At 25.7% G+C, this 23,672-nt stretch overlaps 1 protein-coding gene across 1 annotated transcript; it reads right to left on the bottom strand.

The window, feature by feature from the left end:
- Nucleotides 1-594: 594 nt before the first annotated feature.
- Nucleotides 595-2,797, bottom strand: LOC112703631 (protein SPEAR4). Its single transcript, XM_025755182.3, has 5 exons — nucleotides 2,235-2,797; nucleotides 2,059-2,157; nucleotides 1,801-1,916; nucleotides 1,503-1,704; nucleotides 595-1,140 (listed from the first exon to the last, which is right to left on the bottom strand). Exons 1-5 carry the CDS (start codon nucleotides 2,691-2,693, stop codon nucleotides 955-957), a joined length of 1,062 nt encoding a protein of 353 aa, XP_025610967.1. The 5' UTR covers nucleotides 2,694-2,797; the 3' UTR covers nucleotides 595-954.
- Between the last annotated feature and the right edge of the window lie 20,875 nt (nucleotides 2,798-23,672).

Here is a 23,672-nt window from a genome sequence, read left to right as displayed (position 1 = left end):
TATTATTAAAAAAATATTACTAGAATATAAAAAAAAATATGATTTTAATTTTATAAACATATTAAAATCTATCATAGAAATATATATACGTAATTTATTTAGTTTTGACGTAAACATAACATTTTTGTTGTTAAATTAGGTTGGATTTGTATCCAACTCCAACTGAACTCAACTTGAATAAACTCAACTAGTCCTTTGTATTGTAGATGACTAATTTCCAAAGTAAATTGTACAAGTACAATAGAAGCAGAACTGGACCCAACTAAACTAAGAAAAAGACAAAGCACAATCAGTTGCCCTCCACAACCCCACATACAAGAGTTTGTTACCACTCCAGTTCCTGACTAATTCCTACCATGCCATTGGTTTATGTGTTTCTTGGGAGTTTGGACACAAATACAGAATTCTAATAGGTTATAAATATAAAAATATTCGAGAGTATAAAAAATTAAATACAAAATTAATTACCAAATCAATTATCTATATTAAAAATAAATTAAACAATACATATATTTATAAACAAATGTAATCTTATTGTGATAGAATAATCATTTTTTATTGATATGCATATTCTTCAAATGCATTTAATATGAATTTATCGAATATAGAATTTTTTATGTTTTATACTTTTAAATATTATCAATAAAAATAAGTGGATGTCCATATTGTTAAAGCATGAACAATCCAACAATGGAAAAACAGAAAATTTGGCCAGATCAAATCAAGTCTCTAAAGAAACAAAGTAATGCAACATCTCTATCTACACATGGCCAAGATTTCAAGTCCTTTTCAGTCTCAAACTTTTACATGTGCAAACATAGAAACATCTACCCACTTTGCAAAAAATTTAACCTAAGATATGACTATGAAAAGTTTCATAGTGAGGAACAACTGTCAACTGGCCTAAAAGTTTGATGATAATACATATGAATTAGGGGGATGGAACTTGATCTTCTATTTTCCAAGTTTCAAATTAAGATCAACGTTTTCTTTAGCTCCATTAACATTCTGAGTTCTAGCTGTTGAAACTCCGATTTGCAGCTCATCGGCCGCCGGAGGGAAGAAATAATAAAAAGGTTTCTTCTGTTGATTGAAGCGGTTGAATGCTTGCAGTTGAGGAACTTGATCTTCTATAGTATCCTTTAGCGAATGCAAAATTGAAATTAAGAATGAAATTAGTATATCTTGTCACATTAGATGGAATAATGAAATTAACAAATAGAAAACAAAGGCAAAGATTGAACTAAAAACATTTGAGTAAATGCCATATTCGGTCCCAGATCATTTGTCCGAAACGGTCAACCATTCAACTAAATGGTCTAAGCAGTCTCTATTACTGGTCTAAGCAGCCCCTAACATATCAGCATGTCACCATTTATAAAAGCTATTTAAATCAATTACTTGAATAGTTAAGAACTAATTAGGGATTTTCGAATTGTAAACAGCTGATTTGTCCTTTGGACAAATGGTTAGGAACCAGACAAACATATAATTTTTCCTACCTGAAAAGATGGTGATTCAGATTCAGGATTGTCCTGATTGGGAATCGCTAGGAAAGCCGAAAAAGGCTTCGTCTTTGAAGGCGGAGACGAAGTAGAAGTAGGAGGAGGCAATGTTAGAAAATGTCTAATGAAATTCTCATTTTCTTTGTTTCTTTTCCTTGAGTTTAGCTCTGAGTTGGAAGCAGAACATGATGGCAGTTCCCTGCAGATGATTAATATAGTGCATGGTGAGACAAAACAACATTTGCAAGTTGCAATTACAATAATGTGACAGAAGAAACAATAAAAAATCAACAACCTGAGAGTTGAATTGCCAGCATCATTGTTGAATCCACTATTACACAAAGTATAATTGTAAGCAGGCACAGGAGGAGCATCCAGGCAGAAGGGGTAAGGCCTCTTCACGCCAATAATCTGTATCAAGTTTCAAACCTCTACATTACAGACAAACAAATTCGGAGGGTAATGAATTCACTAAAAAAACATGATCCAAATCAAGCAGAGAGTTCAATTACATAACCAAGGAATTTGGAATTACTAGGCAAATTGCACTTACCTTCTCGGCCTGCCTTGAGAACAGGCCGTTATCATTAAAATTTTGGTTTGAAGGGGGCTCTCTTGAGTAATGAGGCATTGGTGGTGTCGACACATTAACCTGCATATTCAACAAAACAAATCTTAACAAAGATCACAACTGAAAACACTTGATACAATAAATTATCTCGATCTTACCATGGAAGTCAATTGATGATGAAATTGTGGTGCTTTCTGCCCCAAATAAGGCAAAGGCCAAACAGGATTGGATTCAAAAGGAAAGCTTGGTAGAAACTGCATAGCTGCAGGATCAACCTCAAATCCTGAATTGTGTGTCAACATCTGTTTGAGTGACATAGGCCTAAATTCAGCTTGTGATCTAGGAGGAGGTTGATTGGAGTGATGAAAGTTTTGGATCGGTGTTGATGCAACTGAATCTTGTTGTGGTGATAGAATGGGAACAGCATTCTTCTTCTGCAGTTCTTCCATTCTTATCTTCTCAAGCTGTGCCACACCAAGTCCTCTCTGTGGCACCTTTTTCTGCTTTGGCTTCTTCGAAGGTCTACCACCACCGCCGCTACCATTCCCATTACCATCGCTACTATAGGTTTGTATTTGAAGCTCTTGAGCTACTTTTGTATTATGATCATCTTCCATTTAATTGAAAACAAAAATAAAGAAAAGCTTGCTAGCTACTCTCACTCTCTTTCTCTCTCTAATAATGCGTCTGTGTTTTCCGGAAAATCTAAAACAGAATCTTTTAAATATAAATGCAAAAACTTTATCATTATCTCTATCTGTAATTTTTACCTGGAGCTCTTATGTTGACGTGGCCGCACTGTTACATTGAGTTTACGAGTTTATTTATTTATGTGTCATTATTAAAAAATTTAAAATTTTATTTTATTTATAAATTATAACTTATTATTTATTTAGATAATTATTTTTTTAATTTTTAAATTTTAAATACACTTTTTTAAGAAACAGTTACATTAAATTGTAAATTATTTGTTATATATTTAAAATTTTTAAATACTTTTTAAATAAAATTATTCCTAATCTAACAATTTTCTTTCGTTAATATGTTACTGATATCTTGCGTTAGTTTAACAAATAAATCATTCCTAATGTTAGTTTAACAAATAAATCATTCTTAATCTAACAAATTTCTTGTCTTGATTTTATATTTGTCAATTATAAATTGCGATAAGATAATGAATAAAACAAATTCGTTGATTATGGCACCTTTTTAAAATATTTGTTTATTTTTTTTATTTGGACGCTACATTTAAAACTTTGTAATTTTTGTATTTGTTAGAATTTATATTTTAAATATATTTATATATTTATTTTATCTACAAATTTAATTTAAATTTAAATTGAAGTTAATCAAGTTTAGAAAATTCTATCTGTGAGTCAATTATAAATATGTAAGTTAGGGATAAGTATTATTTTAGTTTCTAACGTTTAGGATTAGAATCGAAACCGTCTCCAACGTAATTTTTTATTTAAAATTGTCTTTAATATTTTTTTCGTATTAAAATCGTCCTTTTAACTTTTTATAGACAATAATACCCTCCACCACCACCACTACCACCTCCCTTATTGCCATCAAATACTAATAATTAGATTAAAGAACACCATCAATAACACATGATTTAAATTCAGAAATAACAAAATCAACACACAACAACAAAGAAATCAGAATTAGAAACAAAAATAGAAACAGAAGCAGACGCAAAAGCAGAAGAAACAAACACAGAAGCAGAAGTAGAAGCAGAAGCAAAAGCTCAAGCAGAAGTAGGGTCGAAGTAAGATGCAGAAAGCAAGAAGCAAAAGCAGAAACAAGAAGTAAAAGCAGAAGCAAAAATGGGAAGGTGCAACAGCGAGGCGGCAAGGTGCAGCGGCGGCAGTGGCTCCAAGCTTCGCCAGCGCCGTCCCCCCTTCTCCTTTTCTTTCCCCCCTCACGTCCTTTCCCTTTTCCTTTCTCCTCTCCCCTTTCACGTTTTTTTTTTATTATTTTATAATTTTTTTATTAGGATAAGGGTAATTTAGTAATAAAATTAAAAATTTTATTAAAAATGACGATTTTAATACGAAATAAAATGTTAAGAATGATTCTAAATAAAAATTACGTTGAGGACAGTTTCGATTCTGACCCTAAACGTTAGAGACCAAATTAATACTTACCCCTATAAGTTATGAGGCATTTATAGCACAACAATTCAAAGTACATCAAAATCACTTTTTTTACATATATTCAAAATCTAAAATTTCTCTATTTTTTTCAATGGCGGTTCATATTCACAAAATTATTGAGATCAATCCTACCATTGATAATTTGTGTGTACGTATACGAGTGATACGGTTATGGACACTGCCGAGCTACAAAAATTCTCCATTGCCATATTCAATTAAGATGGTGTGGCTCGATGAAGACGCGAGTTTTCTACTAATTTTTAAATAATATTAAATTTATATTATTCATATTTTAAAGGTGTTTGTTTATTTCCATTTAATTGTTCTTTGATTTTTGTTTATCAATTCTAAAAAGAAAAAATACATGCCTAAATTAAGAAGACTCTTGTGTGTCGATTCCTAGATTTACTAAGAGAACAAGAGAAGGAATATCTTATCAAATAAGATATTTTAGTGTTAGGCTCAATGTGGGTAACTTTAAAACTACACATCATGAATATGTGGTTAATTTAATCCAACAAATGTGCGCATACTTCTAAAATCGTCAAGTCTCCTATGATATGGATTTAACTTTATGAGTTTTGACACTCTTAATGCTCTTGTGTTCGATTACACCTATTTGATTGGTAAGTTTATTGTTTTAGAAAAAGTATAATTCATTGATAAATTTATTTATTTTATTGATAATTTTGGTTGTACTTTTTTCTTAACAAACTTATTGACAATAATTTTTTTAATCCATTTTAGATGTTATTGAATATCTTACTGAAACTAAGAGTAAAAAAATTTAAAAAAAAATGATAAGTCTATCAAGTACAATTTTGTTGAATCACAAATGAATGATAAATAATTATATATTTGTTTTTATAAATCTATAAATTTTGATATTGACTTTATTATAAATTTATGTATTTGAATTTATTTCATAAGTTTATTCTCATCTTTTTAAATTATTATTTTAATTTAATTTATTATGAATATTTTTATAATATTAAACTTTTTTTTTTTTGCTTGAAGGGTTTTAATTTGTTAAAAAAACTATGTTATTGGTGAAGAGATAATTTTTTTTATCTTTTTATATAAAATATTATTATTGGCATGTTAATATTAAAAATATAAATAATAACCATAATTTACAAAAAAAAAAAATATTCTTCGCATTGTTTGAGTTTTATGAATTTAAAATAATTAATTAACTAATTATTAATGTTTTAAATTGTCTTTTAAATTTTAACTTAATTATTAATTTTTAAATTTAAAAAATATAATATATATATATATATATTAATACTATTTTATTGATGGTTAATTTTTAAATTATAATGGCATATTAATATTAAAAATATAAATAATTATAACCTTAATTTACAACAAAAAGCATTCTTTACCTCGTTTGATTTTTATAAATTTAAAATTATTAATTAATTAATTATTATTATTTTTTAAATTATGTTTGAAATTTTAAATTAATTGTTAATTTTTAAAAATATAAAATATGTATATAGTATGATACTATTTTGTTGGTGGTTAATTTTTAAGTCATAATGGCATGTTAATATTAAAAATATAAATAATAAGTATAATTTACAAAAAAAAAACATTCTTTACGTTATTTGATTTTTATGAGTTTAAAATGATTAATTAACTTATTATTAATTTTTTAAAATTGTGTTTGAAAATTTAACTTAATTATTAATTTTTAAATTTTAAAAATATAAAATATATATATAGTATGATATTATTTTATTGATGGTTAGTTTTTAAGTTGTAATTAGTTTCTGGTTATTTTATTATAAAAAAAATATATTTAACATTAAACATAGTATTTGACATGGAAAAAAATAGAGTGTGTACTTTTTGGCAACTATGCGCACAAGTTAAATGCTTTTTTAGGTTCTGGCAATAAAGATGGAGTTGTTTTCTTCTTACAATTTGCTAAAGTGAAGTTATATAACGGTAATATTCATCCGTAACTTTTTAAAAATATATTTTTGTGTAAGTTTTTACTCATTTTGTATTAAATTAAATTTTTTAGAGAAGATTGTTTTACAAAATTCTATGTATGACATAAAGATGTTCTTCAATCTTAAAGATAAAAATGTCGTCCAATTTAAAAAATTTATCTAATTTATAAGTATATTTTCTATTAAAAACCAATTCACTTTTTGCTTCCTTAATTATTAATAATATCTAATTTATAAAAAATAAGTAATAACCAGGCACGGACTTTAAGTGTTAGAATAGGGGGCACTTGCGCCTCCCATTTCAATTTTTTTTGAAATATATAATAGTTTTATTTTAAATTTTAAATTTTAAATGACTTTATTACAAATAAATTAAACCTAATTATTTAAAGTCCTAAATTTATGGGAAAATTATTCTAAAGGACCGTTAGAAAGATTTAATTATTAAAAAAGACCTTTAATGCCAAAATTATTAAAAATGACCAAATCTTTTTATATAATATTTAAGAAGAAGAACCAAATCTTTTTATAAGGAGATAAATATATCCTTAACTATTTTTTCTCAACCATATTTATTTCAGTAGTCTTGACTACAGAAATTGAAAATATATTTTCCAACCTTCCACAATCATGCACCCATATCTTTTACAATTTGATATCACTCCATTTTACTTCTTTCTTCTGTTTGGATACATTCTCCAGTTTCGGGAGTGTTTCTAAATGAATATCTTGCAACTTGATGTTATGCATAACATCTTGTTTTCTATTATTATCGTCAGCTTCTTCAAATATAACTTTGATTGACTCGCAGTTCGTAACCCTCAAGCAACTTAAATTCGACAATCTTTCAACAAAATTATGAGGAATCACATGGATCAATTCATCACATTTTTCAATGATCAGAGTATGTAGTTTGCCCCAAAAAATTTTATGAGCTTCATAATTCCATATTTTGCACAAACTCTTTATGTTACTCAGTTTGACAGTCTTCAAATTTAGAAAAATTGCATCCTGCTTTTGGTTCACAATAGCAAGCTAATTGAATTAGCAATTATGCTAATATGCTAAATACATTTACTGCATTCAAAGTGCAAACAACTCATTTAAAATTCTTTTTTCCTTTCAAAAACTAAATAGGTCATTCACGAAAGGGTGTAGAAATTAATGTGTTGTATGGATATATAAATGTAAATAAATAATCAATAATTTAAGAAGATAAAAAGATTTGGTCTTTTTTAATAATTTTGGTATTAAAAGTTCTTTTTAATAATTAAATCTTCCTAACGGTCCTTTAGAATAATTTTCCCTAAATTCATTTCATCTTTCTATCATTTTGACTATTAGTTAACCTAATCAAATTTAGTATTTTTTCATTCTCAAATTTCAGCTGTCACTACTTTTTTATTCTCTTAAACCGTCTTCTTAATTTGATATTTTTAACCTTTTTTTTATTTCTTTTTTAGTGGTCATCTTCTCTTTATCAAAAGATAAATTTTAAATATTTTTTTATAACTCTCTATAACTCTATGTATCTTTTAATTTTATTATTTTTCTTTTTAATATTTTCAATTGTAAATTTTAATTCAAACAATTATAATTTAGGTATTAATCTAATTTTTTTCTTTTCATAAATTTATATATTTAATTTTATTCTCAATTTAGTGATCCTTATTATTTATTTGTTTATCTTTCGTTCTATTTTATTTTTTTTTTTTTTTTTTTTGGTTTCCCACGGTATCCCCCAACCCGGCAGGTCAAGGACTAATCCGTCGCGGTACTGAGCTCCATTTAAGGGTTTGCCGCTGGCCAATGGGTTGCTGCATGCACAAATATGTAATTATGTTGCATATAAATTTTTAAAGTCAATTGATCAATTTAATCATTTAAAATATATATTTTTAGAAATAGCAATAGAAAAATATTTTTCGTCTTATTTTATTATATGTAATTTTATTTTTTTGTATTCGAATAATTAATGTGCACTTTAATTTTATGTTTTTAAATTTGGATTAATATATCTTTTGATAGTAATGTATATTATTTTGCCCCCTACTGTAAATTTTTTGGGTCCGTTACTGATAATAACTAATTATAATTTCAGAATATTGACTATACCAGTGGTTTGCTTTCAATCTCAAAGACATTTTTCGTAGGGAAGAAAATAGAAGGTGTCAAGGTATTTGTATAAAAAATAAATTTTTTGTTTGTTTTTTTTTTAAGTTAGAGCTTAATTTTATTCAAAAAATATTATTGTGTTAAAATCAAATGTGAGAAGGATGTCTTTAATTTAACATAGTGTTATGTACAGGATTTATTGCTTAAATTCTCTAATGAGGTTGCGGACAATGATGAATCTGAATTGTTAGAAAATGCTATTACACCAACCAAGCGATTATCTTCGAAGTCGGAAGATCCGCGAGTGGAAAGAGATACCTCAACTTGCAAAAAGATCAAGATTGAGAATGAAAATTGAGATTTTGGATGCTTTGAAATCCCATTTTAGAGTCTATCTATTAGAATAATGCTAAACATACGTTTGTTTTGATGGAAATATTATCTTTTCTTGAGTTGTTATTTTTTTTTTTGGTTATTTTCGATTTTTATGTTTTGAATTTAGAATTTTTTTTTAATATAAGTTGAAGTTATTTGGTTATTACTTATGATTTTATTTTTCAATTCGATTCATACGGTTAAAATTTTGTTAATTTCTAATTTAGTATTGAATGTCATAAAGTTATAAATTTCTCATATGAAATATTTTTTATATAATTAAGTTGGTTATTAGTTTTTAATGTGTACTTATTTAAAAAGATCTTATTCAAATTTTTAAATTATAATTAAAGTACTATGTTTAAAATTTAAAATTTAAATTTAAAATATAATTTTTTTTTAAATTTTTAAGTAAGCAAATGAATTTAAGGATATTTTTAAAAATTTATATAATTTATAAACAAACATACTAACTAAAAAAGATTATATTAAATTGATAAATAGAATTATCAATTTCATTAAAATATGAAGTTATTTATGCTATTTGTAAACAATTTAATTTGACATTTCTTTATACTTAATGTTGTTTCTAATGTTGTTTCTGACAAAATTGAATTAATTTAGTATTTTAAAAAAATTAAAATATATTTTTTTAAATTTACATAATTTATAAAGTTATTAATTTTTAAATTATATTTAATTTTATTTACTTGTATTAGCAAATAATAGGATTGATATCATTTATGACGAAATTAAAAATCATTCCTAATTTAACAATTCCTATATTTCTAATGAACAACAAATATTTAGTTAGAAAATTCTATTTAAAATTTGTACTAGCTAATTAGAAAATTCTATTTAAAAAATTAAAATTTAAAATTCTAATACTAATTTCTAATTAAGTGACTTCTTAACTATTTAATTTTTAAATGTAAACTTTTATTTATTTATTACATCTATAAATTTTTTCTGCTCAATTTATATTGTTATCTTTTAGGTTATCTCTGCGTAATAGAGATACTTCAATCTTTTTCTATTTTTTTAATTATAAGCTATTCATTTTCAATATCTTTGTTTAGAAAAAAAAATTATTATATTTAATATATTATATAAAATTTAGTAAAAAAGTTTATTATATATAACGTTGTCATTTATAATTACTTAAAAAAAATAATTTTTGTGAGCGGTTATTTTTTTTGGTGACTAGAGCGGTTATTTTTTTAAGAATATAAAAAATTTACCAAAAAATATATTATATATAACGTATATATTTTTTTAAAATTTAGTAAAAAAACGTATTATATATAACATATTCATTTATAATTTCTTGAAAAAAAAAATTTGTGAACGATTATTTTTTTAATAATATAAAAAATTTACTAAAAAATATATTATATATAATGTTATGTTTTTTTAAATTTAGTAGAAAAATTTATTTTTAATTTAATTTTATTTTTTATTAGAGAAATTTATCGTTTGATTATTATTTCTATTATATGTTAATAGGATTCGATTTGTGTATTCTAAATTTTTTTACTTTGATTTGTGTATTCTAAATTTTTTTAATTTTTTTACTTTGATTTGTGTATTTTAATTTTTTTTATTTTCTAAACACAAATCGATCCAATTTTACGTATCTTCCATCATTTTAAAAAATACTAAAAATTATATGTTAAAGTATATCACTTATCTCACTTTTATATCTAGATTTTTTTAGCCTATTTCAAAACAGCAACACATACAAAATTCGAAATCATAATCTGAGAGAAAAAAAAACTAATCTAATTTAAGTCTAATTTGAGAGAGAATTTTTTTTTAAAGATTTACTCGAGAATCTTCACTAACAACAAACCCACAAAAGACAGCTAACTATTGAACAAAGATTTAAGAAATTTAAGATTCAAACACAATAAGGTATAAAAGATAATTAAAAAAAAAAACTAAACCTTCTCAAAATTCAAACACATGCAAATTTACTCTATACAAAATTTATGAGTGATCATTCCTACAACGACTCTTCATGAACTAATACTCAGTCACATACACATATTCTCTTTTGGTTCTTTCTTTCTCAAAATTATTTTTTGAGTTTCATATCAAGAGCTTTTTTGTTTTTAAAATAAAAAACTCAACACAATAAGGTGGAATATCAACAAAAAGTATTAAACAGATAAAATAAATTAATTTTTAATCATCTTTGGTAGAAGTAATTAACACTCAAAAAATTAAATATTACTCCACTTCTTGTAACTCTTAATCAACCTGTTGACTATCCCTGCAATACCTTATTCTTGATTCCTGAAAATTCTATCATTTCTTTTCAACTAAGTACTCCAAGTGATAATAATGAAACCAAACTCACCAACGTTCTATCAATCCGACTACACGATTGACCTCTGAAACTTACGGTCATTCAGCTCTATATCTATCAGTTCCATAATACTAACAGACTTGCGCATTTTCTTTCTTCCAACTGCACAATCTCATTGAAGACACGCATGTAGCAAAGAAGAACTTGAATTGCACTACATCAAACTTAGTAATCACCTCCTCTCTATCAATCTTAACATATTTACCTTATTTTTACGCTTAAATTTTTATCATTTTTCACTTTCCAACATCCCCATAAACTCTTTATATTCCACGAACTAAAATTATTAAAAAATTTTTTTCTGAAAAACCTTGGTTGGCAACTGGATCTTGTCGTGGTCCCTACTGATAAGAGAACATTAAAAAATTTTACAGAATTTTTCAAGGTTAGAATTAATTTATCTAAAATTTTATAGAAAGATTTTTTTTCTAGAAGATTAAAAGTTGAAAAGTAACTTAAATAGTTGACAAGATTTTTACGGTTGAACTTCCTCTTGCGCTTCCTGGTGTATGAGTATGTAGAGTAATAATCATGTAAAATTATAGATTCTTCAGAATCGCAAGTCTGCCAGAAAAAATACATCTCAAAAAGAAAATGAAAAACCTTATTTTTTACATATAGCAATCGGTGAAGGGGAATGTTGTTTGAGTCTCCTGCTATTGCCAAAGATTATCGTGTGTAGGTTTCTTAGGCAGGGAGACAGCTCCTCCATAGAATTGCTCTCATTTCTCTTTAGGTCTCCATTCCGGACTCATCCTCTGTTAGTGCTTTAAACTTCTTCCTCTCATTGGTTCTTTTCTTGTATCCTATTTTTGTTATTTTGTTGTATTAATTTTATTATATTATTCTACTTTATTGTACTCTATTATCTCTTGTCTTCCTGTGTTGCTGCCTATTTCCTTTAACATGTACAGGTACTTTTGTTGAATTATTCAATTTGTTTTTATTGTTGTTCCTGAATCATTTAACAGCTGCTGTTGTTGTAAAATTATTAGAGTATTTTTGTAAAATTATTGAATAGATATTTGTAATTTCTGTTTTTTTTTTACTAATTACTTGTAATTTGTTTGAAATAATTTTTATGTAATTAATTTTATATTATAAAATTTTTCATATATTTTTTTTATATTTTTATAATTTACGAATTATATTTCGTTTTGCTATTATGAGTTCACTGCCTTTTACTTGACCATTAAAATTTTTTAATGGCTACAATTTACAAATATATTATTTCTTTTTATATTTATTTATTAAATAGCTCAGTTTACGGAAATTGGACAAATTAAATTTAAATTTTGACTATTTTGCAATGTTAAAATTTGAATAACAAGATCTTTTGTTATCCTACATTTGAAAAATTTTATACTTTTAATAAGTAGGGTGATCAGAAACTGAATTGGATATAGCTAAAATTTTAATATAATTTGTACTAAATTAATCATATGAGCGATATTTGCGTTTTTTAAGTTTAGATCCAATCATTTGCAGATCGGATTAGATATTAGATATATTCGCGAAGCATAAAATATTTTAAAAATCTCATTTTTATTAAAAACATCAATAAATTTTTTTTTACTCTTTTAAACATGTTTATTCTTAAAATATTATTAAATATATTTTTTTAAATAATAAAAATAAAATAATAAACATATATGATAATTATTAGTTAAATAAATTATAAAAAGAATATTTATTTATTTTCACATTCGAATTGGATTCGAATAAATACTGCGGATATGCGAATCAAATTTCATCTATGAATACCACTATTAATAAGTTTCTTTATTTTATTATTAAATTTAAAATTTTACTTATAATATGGTTACTTTATTATTTATTTATATCTTATTTATATATTATTATTATTCATTGAGTATTTTGTGAAAGTCAAATTTATTTATTTATTAATTTAAAATTATTTTATTTTTTAATAATATTTTTTTTTGAAAACTCAAATAAATTGATCCCATTCGAATACAATAGTTTTAGATCATATTGAATTAGATTTAAAAATAAAATTAAGCTGATACGGTCCAAACCCAATAAATTATATCTTTTTCAAAATCCAATTAAATTTATTTGATTTGCTTAAAATAAAATTCAATTTAATCTAAATTACTGTGATTTTAATTAATTTTTATTTAAAATGAATTAAATTAGCAGTTTTATCTAAATCAGTTTGGATTTAAATACCCATGTCAATCATTTATATAGATATCAATTTCAGTTTCCTTACTTGAATTATTGTTGAAGAAATTACCAAATTTGAAGAGTCTAAGGAGAACCATATTTGGATTCAGTATAAAGGCTAATATACACATTTATTTTGTAGGATTTGCGAGTCACCAAAAAAATTTTGTAGGATTTGCTAAAGATACTTGATAAGGAAGCATGAAAATAAAAGTTTTTATATAAATTTTAAATTTTGCTTGAATAAGATTTTGACTTTTATAAAATACTTGTTTTTTATTTTGGTTTTTATAAAAAATGTGTTAGTCCAATAATTTAAAAAATATCTTTTAATTTAATTTCTACTGTTAATTTTCTCATATAAATATTCAAATAACAAGCTAAAACTAATGATATGATAAGAGGCTAATTTTTATTTTAATTAAATAATATAATATTTATCAAAACCTATAATATGTAGACAATTTACAATTTTAAATATATGTACGCATTTTAGATATTGTGATAAAAAAAATTTAAAAATACCGATCGGATATGCACACAGCACAAATATAATAAAAGTTTAAAAAAATAGGATTTGACTCCTCTAAAGTTGTATTATTACTTTAGAGAAAAAAGTATACTATTAATCATTATTTAATTAAGATAATGGGATTCACAGATAATAAATGTTATAAATTTAAAAGTGATTAAAGCATCATTTTATTATTTTCCTAACATTGTCACCCTAGAAGATCTTTTTCTAAAAAATTATGTTCCGGAATTGTACATAGACCGGGTATTAAATGAGGCCTGCTACACATACAAGTCTTTTTGGCTTACAAGTCTTACAAGTTGGTACAAGCCCAATAAAAAACACGCATTACACTCTCACATTTAAGAGTAAATAAACGCACGTTATTCAACCACTTTCTGTTTCCAAAGCGCGCTAGTTACCATGCATTATAAACGGCTCTTCTTCTTCCTCCATGAAAATGAGTTTCTTGCTAAATTTGAAGATAACGGAACTTCAGAAATACACCCAAACGATTACAGAAATACACTCAAATGATTACAGAAATACACCCAAAGAATTACAGAAATACACACAAACGGTTACAAGAATTCACCCAAACGATTATAAAAATACACCCAAAGAATTACAGAAATACACCAAAAGGATTACAAAAACTACACCCAAAAGATTTAAGAAATACACCCAAAATTCGTTGAAGTACACCTTATGCATAATTCAGAACTCTTTCTCTTTCTCCTCCTCATCTTCTGTTGCTTCTTCTTTTTCAAAAACGATAATCGAGAATAACGAAGAAAGAAAAGCACGTAAATGAAGAAGGAGAAAGAAAAGACAAGAAACAAAAGAAAATAAGAAGAACGTGCAGCAAGAAGAAGAAGAAGGTGCAGTGAAAACATGCAGTAACAGTTGAAGAATGAGAAAGAGAAGGCAAGAAACGAAATAAAAGAAGAAGAAGAAGAGGAAGAGGAAGAAGAACGTGCAGCAAGAAGAAGAAGGTGCAGTAAAAACGTACAGTAATGGTTAAAGAATGAGAAAGAGAAGGCAAGAAACGAAAGAAAAAAGAAGAAGAGGAAGAGGAAGAAGAAGAAGAAGAGGAAGAATAAGAGGAAGAAGAACGTGCGCAAGAAGAAGAAGAAGGTGCATTTGTAAAGACTTGTATAAAAAAATGCTTGTATGTGAAGAATTTCTCGTATTGAATACCTCAAATATAGTTATACAGATTTAATGATAGTATATCCAAAATTAATGTATTATTTTGTAGTAATTTAACTATAATATTATGTATTTATATTATTGTATTTGTATGGTTAATTAAATATGCGATATGAAAAAACTTAACGATAGAAAAAAAATGTATTTTCCGTTGACTTATTAAAAAAAAATATATTTGTCTTATATAATATAAGTCAAAAGAAAGTTAATAAGAGAATAAAATAAATAGAAAGTGAATATATTTGTCTTATATATTTAAAATAAAATAATTATATTTGTCTTATATATTTGTGTTATATACTTTGTCAGTAGGAATGACCAAAATAAAAGTCAATAGAAAGTGAATGATAGAATAAAATAATTACATTTAAAATAATAAATAATATTAAAACTAATTTCTTAAAAATAGTTTGTATTGCACGTATCTTTATTTTTTTTTTTCACCTCTGAAAAGATGTTTTTAAGGGAGCCGGGAAAAGAAATTTAGTGGAAATTATATGTATATCTGACTTAGATTCTATTGGGGGATGAGATCAAAAAGGCATTCTTCATTTGGTGAAACACACCATTGGCATGTGCAAGCTAAGTCTTAAAGAATTAATGCTTTTTGGGCTAATCTTGGATAAAATGAGTGTAAGCCACTAAAGATATATACCATTGGACTCTATAGGGTAATACTTTGCATGAGTTATTAGTAATTTATTTAAGAATTTGATATGGCCAAATATATATACTTTGTATCGTTTTCTTTCAATGCACCTTTTAATGTAGGGTTGGTTTTTGTTTGTTATTTTTGCTAACATCGGAAATTCTTGCTTGCTTATGAAATCAAATCTTAGAGCTATATATTCTGAGTGAAAGAGTGTAAATTTTTTTTACGTCATATATTTGGTTGCATTATATGAAATAGGTGTAGACCTAATGAGGTGTAATATATATGGTAGGTGCAAGGTTCAACCAAACATGGTTCTATGAATGTGAAAATTAAGATAACATAGAATCTTATCATAGATGGCTTGGTGAATACCCCAAATATTTTGTGTAGGTAGCAAGATCTTAATTCTCCTTAAATGCCATGAAAGACAAAATTGTAGGGCCATGCACATATGTTCTTAGTTTCCTCCTCTTCAGGCTTCAAAAACGGTGCTGCTTGTCTATTTGTTAATGACAAAATCTCTTAGGTTGTTTTTGAAGAGAAGATTGAAAAATAAAAATTAAAATATTGAGATTAAATTAAATTTTTGTATTATATTTAGCGTAAAATATGGACTGAATTATATGTTAGTATTTTGTTTGGTTCAAAATAAATACATATATGGAGATGAAATAATAATATTTATTAAAACAAAAATGCTATTTTTATACCAAAAGCAGCCACTAAAATTAACTACAAATATATTTGTATATAAATATATGTGTAGTTTAATTTATTTTCAATATATATTTGTATTCTAATATATATTTTATACTAATGACTGATTTTAGTATACACGTAACATAGTCATTACTAAAATACATTTAATTATTAAAAAAATATTATTAAAATTCAGTTTTTATTCCTAAAAATTTCAATTCTTTATATTCTTATTTTCTGGAACTAATGAATAAACTGAAATTTTAGTTTCGGTCTCTAATCATTAAGCATAATAAATCTCAGTTTTTAATGCAATCTTATATAATGTAACTGAAATTTTAAAAAAAAATTCTTAAAAAATATTAGATATTCTACTATCTTACTGAGATCGATTTGAAGTTTGTTGTGCCTGAATATAAACAAAAAGTGGTCCTCATGGAAGAGAAAAGGAAAAGATTGAGATAGCTTTCTTCATTGGCATGACATGAAGCTAGAAACTTATTTATTTCTTTCATCTTAATAAGATAGAAGTATATCTATAAATTACTTTAAAAATTGTCAAAGATAATAACTATATTGGCTCATCAATTGAAGGTAACTTAACTAGTTCAAAGAATAAAAATGATTTCAATCAGTTTTATAAAAATTTTAATCCAATCAAATTAATTTAGTTTAGTTTAGTTAACTTTATTATAATATGAACTGAATTTCGGTATTTTATCACTAATTAAAGAAATATTGAAAGCTACTATGCTATATAATATATATGAGGTGTGCATGCAATTATATTATATTGACATCTCATCTTGATTATATTTCAGTAGAAGTGTCGCTTTCTTCTTATGCATGGGATCTAATTTTCATGAAATAAGAAATATAGACAACTGATTGGTTACCAATTAAATTATTTTTCCTTCTCTTTCCTCACCATTTATTTGAGATTCAATTAATTGATCATTTCGTAGTAAGAGCAGCATATACTTTATTTTTAATATAAAAATATTATTTATACACTAAAATTATTTATAATTCAACAAATTTTTAATATATATTTTATATTTTAATATATATTATTTTATAATAATAATTAATTTTATTGGCTAATTTTAATATACATTTATTTTTAATCATATAGGTTAACTAACATACTATTTTTTACAGTAAAAAAACATTTAGTTTATGCGCAATTCAAGGATCCAATCCGATTTCCATTCGAATTTTGCGGATTACATTTGAGATGTGAATCTATCAATTCTTATCAGGCTAAAATTCGAAACAATAAATATAAAAAATTAATTTTAATTAATTAATATTGACTACTTTTTTATTGTAAAAATTAATTTTAAAATATTAATTGATATTCGTTAAAAAAATTAATTGATAATGATTAAAAAAATGAACTCCTCAGTTAAACTACTCAATGACGGAGCTTATGTGGGGCAAATGGGGGCCATGGCTCCAAATTGTTTATAAAAATATTAGTAGTTCTTATGTCAAAAAGAATAAATTTAGTTCAATTGGCTTAATCCTCTTTCTCTCAATTAAGATTTTGATGTGTTCAATTCTCACTTTTTGTATTTTCTCTATAATTTTTAATTTCAAAGCATTAACATCTCTTAGATTTGGAAATTGCTTCTCAAAAAAAAAAAAAAAAAAAACTATTCACCTAGCACCTAAATACACATGTTTTTTTTCTAAATGGAGTGTAAATGTTTTAATTTTAATAATAGAATTAGCTGCAATAAAATTAGGTATTTTTTTGAAAAATAATTTGGTTATTTATATTAAAAAATTTATTAAAAAGTTTAATTCTAATTTAATTATTAAAAATTTTAAGTAATTTAAAATTTGAAGAATATTATTATTAATTATTTTATAATTTTTATCTGTTTAATTATGTATTTATTATTATATTAGTAATAAATTTAAAATTTAAAAATAATTATATTTATAAATTTTATTTTATTATAAATATTATTATGTAATTTCTATATTAAAACGTTTTGTCCTTTCGAAAAAAATTTTTGAGTTCCGCTGCTGATTGGAATTATTCATCGCACAAGAGTCAATAATTGTGAGACATTTGATGTTCAAGTGTCTTTCTTGATAATACTCATCTTTAATGATTGTGAGGAAAATATCGAGTTAATAGTCAAAATCGTTCTTGAAAGATACTTTGATCTTTATATGAGTCTCTGAATGATAAAGTTAATCAAAATTGTCTCCGAAAAATGACGGACATGACCACGTTAGTCCTTCCATCAATTCATCCACTGAGTTGGCTAACGTTGGGTGACGTATCTTGTTAAGTGCCCGCGTGGCACAGTAACAAAACGACACCGTTTTAAATCAATGGCCTTCAGATGTTGAGACGACATCGTGTGATGTACAGGAGAGATTCAAAACATTGCAACCCATCAAGAAGCTCAGCGGCAGAGGAGGGGCTTCAAATGGTTCGATTCAGGGCGGGAAATAGATCAGATCAGAGCGGTTACAGCGGCGCCGGAACAAGCAGCAACAACGAGGAAGATAAGAGTCCTGGTGAAAACGGTAGCGCTGGCACCGGAGGAGCTAGGCCGAGGCACCGGCATAGTAACTCCGTCAACGGTTCTATGATAGACGTGTTCAGAGAGATCATGGAGGCGAAAAAAGAAATGCCTCCTGATAAGCTCTCTTAGCTGTGGACCATTGATCCGAAACGCGTCAAGAGGTCTGAATATGATACTCACTTTATTTTTCATTTAAATTTTCTATTTTTTATTTTGATTTTGAGTACATGTTTTGTTTTTGCAATTTCAGAATTTGAACAGTGGAATTAGGTTTCTCATGCTTTTACATTGCTGCATGAAGTTTACAAATTTCGTCTTGTTGAGTTAGCTATTAAAAATGAAAATTTTTTGCGTTAGTTTGTGGTGGATAATTGCACTTTTTAAGGTAATGAAATGATTTGTATGCGTAGACTTTTTCCGTTGATCTTAATGTTATTTACAAACAATTTCTTTGGGGAAATCTCTGATTCTTGACGTCGAAACGTTGAATTTTGGCAATGATATTTGATTCTTGTCATGTTTTTTCTTAATTTGATGCATGAATGGATTTTGGCATTCTAACTCTATTGTAGCGTTGGTTTGTTAACCCTGGAAGTAATTGAAGCATTGGAATTCAGAATCGGATGAGTTGTTATAGCAATTGATAGGTAGTTTTTGAATAGGCACTTTGGAAGTTTTTAAGGTTACATGGCTAATGCAGCTGCAATTGTGAATTTGTAGTAGAACCTTCAAAACCAATACAAATGATGTGCAGGCCACAGTTCAAAACTATTTGTCATGAAGAATCTTCCTTTTTAACATGAATTATGCTCAATTTAGTGACATTACAATATATAATTTATTATTTCTGAAAAACAGAGATCATCATGTATCCTCCCATTTTGTGTGTGCTTTGATTTCAAATTGAGGTGGGAGAAACAAAAGTGAGGGATAGTGAGATTCAAGGGACGTTGCTCTTTTGTTTCATGTCGTTTTGTGCTTTCATATCTTAATACTTTCTGTGGATTAGTATTCTGACGAATATTATTGTATCTTGTATGTACAGAACACTTGCTAATCGGCAATCTGCTGCACGTTCAAAAGAGAGAAAAGCCTCCTATATACAAGAACTCAAACGTAAAGTTCAGACCTTTCAGACCAAAGTTATAATTCTTTCTGCCCAATTGACCCTATACCAGGTTCGTGCTGTCCATCTGAAACCACTTGCATGATTTTGCCATGAAATAGATGAAGCACTCAAGTGTTAAGTTCATCTTTGCTGCAACAAACTGGAAATTCCTTGTACAATATCTCATTTTGTTTTTTTGGTGACTAATATCTCATTTGTTTATTAAGGACTGTATTTTTCTTGGCTTATATTGAGAACTGTATTTATCATCGCATTTAGGATTAGGGTTCATCATCCAAGGGACTGATTTGATTTCTTTTAACGAACTTACCTTGTCAGCAAATCCAGCGTATACATAGGCGTCAGCCACCAGACAATTAATGGAATACGTCACTCAACGTTAGCCAGCTCAGTAGACGAATTGATGGAAGGACTAACATGGTCATGTCCGTCATCTTTCGGAGACTATTTTGATTAACTTTATTATTCGAGAAATCATATGGAGATCGAAGTATCTTTCAGGGACGATTTTATATATTAACTCGGAAAACATCATACATATTAAATTTTTGTATTATTTTTATTTGTTATTTCATCTTATTTTAAAAAAAAATTGTTATACTTATTTTATTTAATTATTTATCTTTTTTTAATAGAATCATCTAGAGATTTTAATTATTTTATTTTATTTTAAAATTTAAAATTAATTTAATAATTAATATAATTAAATAGTATTATTGAAAGTACAAGACACAGAGAGTTTTCAAGCAAATGATAGCAAGAGTTGTTCCCACGTCAACTTTTTGTTAATCATAATTATGTTGTATATCACTTTTTATTTTTTCATCCTTCATATTTTGGGAACATTATAGTTTTAATTTAAATTTAACATTTTTTACATGTGTAAAAATTGGCACTGTTTAATTTAGCACTGATGAGAAAAAATAGTTGATTGATTTACATGTACGTGAATTCTATGGTATAGAAGAAAAAAAATTTCTATACATGTAGATTTGTGTTGTCATAAAAAATAGTTGACATGTGTCCTTGAACAAAGAAGACAAAGTCTATTGTTTTGCAGGTGAAATGCAGCTTTAAAAATGAAGTACAAAGACTTTCTCTCTCTTTCACCTTAGAATTTTAATGCTTAGCTTAAATAATTATATTTATCATAATTAATTATAATGTGTTAGAATTTTTTGTTTTTGCACAAAAAAAAATATTTTGGGTTGAAGTCAGGTTTTTTATGTTATTGCTCCGTAAATCTTAAAGCACATTTTTTTATTTTATCACATAATTTTTATTTATTAAAACATATATCCATTAGTACATATTTATACGAGTTAATTTTAATTTCATTCTTTAACTAAAAAATATATAAGAATAAGACAATATCTTAAAATTTAAAAATTAATTTTTTTATTTATCGGTTAAATTTTAGTATAATATTCTCATTCTTATATATATACAAGTATTTATAAAAGAATAATTTTATTTTTTTAATAATAATGATAAATTTTTTGTGTTTTTGAATAATAATAGTAATACAATCATTTTTTTTCTATAATTTGTTTCAAATAAAGGGAAATTGATTCTTTAACTTTATTTTATAATAAAATTAAACGAATGGTAGCTAATCAAAATTAGTTTTCAGCTTTTTTTTTTTCAAATTTATAAAATCCAAGATAATAAAAATTACTCTTTTTTAAGAGAATAATTAATAAAATCAATCCATCCTAAATAATTTTTATAAAAATTAAAAATATATGGAAGTTAATGATCATAGGAAGATCATTAGTAAAAATAGTAATTATACTTGAGAAATAAATTTTTCATTTTTTTTATATAAATATGATAAAGTGTAATTTTCTATTATGTAATTTTAAATAAAACTAAAAAAATATATTATGAAATAAAAAATACACTTAACAATTAACAATATTAATAAAAAAATAGAAAAGATTTATTTTTATTTTTCACTGCAATAATAATAAATGTTACGTATTAAATGAGTGAATAATATGCATAATATTATAAGCTCATAAACTTATAAACTCAAACTTTCATTTTGTATTTATTCTTGTAATATCCAAATACGAAAAAAATCAGTACACAATACTATCATGTTAAAATAATTAATCATTTTAAATATAATTAATTAGCTTAACTATTAAAAATTTTACATGCAAGAGAGAGAAGGTCTTGTAAAGCTCCATCTCACTTTTAAAATGATAGATTTTGTTTTCTTATTTAAAGGACACTTGTCAATTATTTACTAAGACAACACAAATCTATAGGTGTAGAAAATTTTTTCTTTCTACACCATAAAATTCACCTTACACGTAACATTAGTGTTCTGCTTTTTTGTTTTCAAGTTGGAGCTGAAAGTTCAATTTGATAGGCAAAATGGTCCGTTACATATTTGATAAAATTCGTTGTGGTACTTAAAAAATTGTTCTCTGATAACATACCATCACAATCGTCTGCGCCTCCTTCTTACAATTTCGTCTGTGCCTTCTTCTTACAGTTTTGTCTGTGCTCTATTTCAACAGTTCCATCTGCATTTTTATCGCGCTCTACCCGCCCTCTGAAGATCACTCTTATCGCACTCTATGCGCCCTCTGAAAATCACTCTTATCGCGCTCTACGCGCACTCTAAAGATCGCTGCTTGCTCTTTCTCCGTCAAGAACATCATCTCCTTCTATGTTTCTGCATCACCTTCATCTTTTCTTTTCTTATCCTTCTGAGTCCAACAGACTCAAAATTATCGCACTCTACGCGCCCTCTATTACCGCGCTCTACGTACCTTTTAAAGATCTCGCTGCTTGTTCTCTCTCCCTCAAGCACGATATCTCCTTCTATGTTTCTACATCACTGCGCCACACGTGTCTTCTTCAACTATTTTATTGGAACTTATCCAAATTATGGATTATTAACATCTTCCATCCACCAATTTACGGGAACATATTAAATTCTTGTATTATTTTTATTGGTTACCTTATCTTTTTCTTCTAAAAAAAATATTATACTTATCTTTTTTTAAGTTAATTATGTTTATCTTTTTCTAACAGAATTATTTAAAAATTTTGATTTTTTTATCTTATTTTAAAATTCAAAATCAGTTTAATAATTAATATAGATAAATAACATTATTCTCTCATATAAAATACCACAACAATATACGATAAACATTATTTATCTTTTCTTTCTCTATTCTTTCGTATGCTTTTTGCCCTTCAATGACGAAATGGAGCAATTTGACTTGTTACAAAGTGCTAACAATTCACTTGGATTGCTCTTTATACAAAGGTCATTGAAATTGATGCCCCTAATTAATTAGGATCATATTACATGAATACAAAAAATAAAAAGTAAGTTTTTAACCAATCACGTTATAAAATTACATATTTAGTATTAAAAAATTAATTATTTTATCAATTTTATAATTTTATTAATTTGTTAATAAAGTTTTATATTTTTTTAATTAAATTTTTATATTATATCAGATTTGTAACTGAATCATATTTCTATTATCACAAAAATATTAGAATTAACAAAATATTATATTAAATAAAATAAAATATTTAATTAAGTGTTAGATATATTTATCTTGTTTAACAAAATATTCTATTCTTTTTAACATTTTTGTTATAGTAAGAACTTAATTATAAAATTTAATATAAT

The sequence above is a fragment of the Arachis hypogaea genome, chromosome 7 (genome assembly GCF_003086295.3).
Source record: "Arachis hypogaea cultivar Tifrunner chromosome 7, arahy.Tifrunner.gnm2.J5K5, whole genome shotgun sequence".
Taxonomy (NCBI): domain Eukaryota; kingdom Viridiplantae; phylum Streptophyta; class Magnoliopsida; order Fabales; family Fabaceae; genus Arachis; species Arachis hypogaea.
This window is presented reverse-complemented; position numbering and strand designations above follow the sequence as displayed.

Excerpts from the sequence above, each read along its gene's own strand:
- LOC112703631 (XM_025755182.3), bottom strand. The coding sequence starts at position 2,693 with ATGGAAGATGATCATAATACAAAAGTAGCTCAAGAGCTTCAAATACAA. Across the intron at positions 2,158-2,234 it reads ATCATCAATTGACTTCCATG|GTTAATGTGTCGACACCACC; the intron begins GTAAGATCGAGA and ends TTGAATATGCAG. Across the intron at positions 1,141-1,502 it reads CTGAATCACCATCTTTTCAG|GATACTATAGAAGATCAAGT; the intron begins GTAGGAAAAATT and ends CATTCGCTAAAG.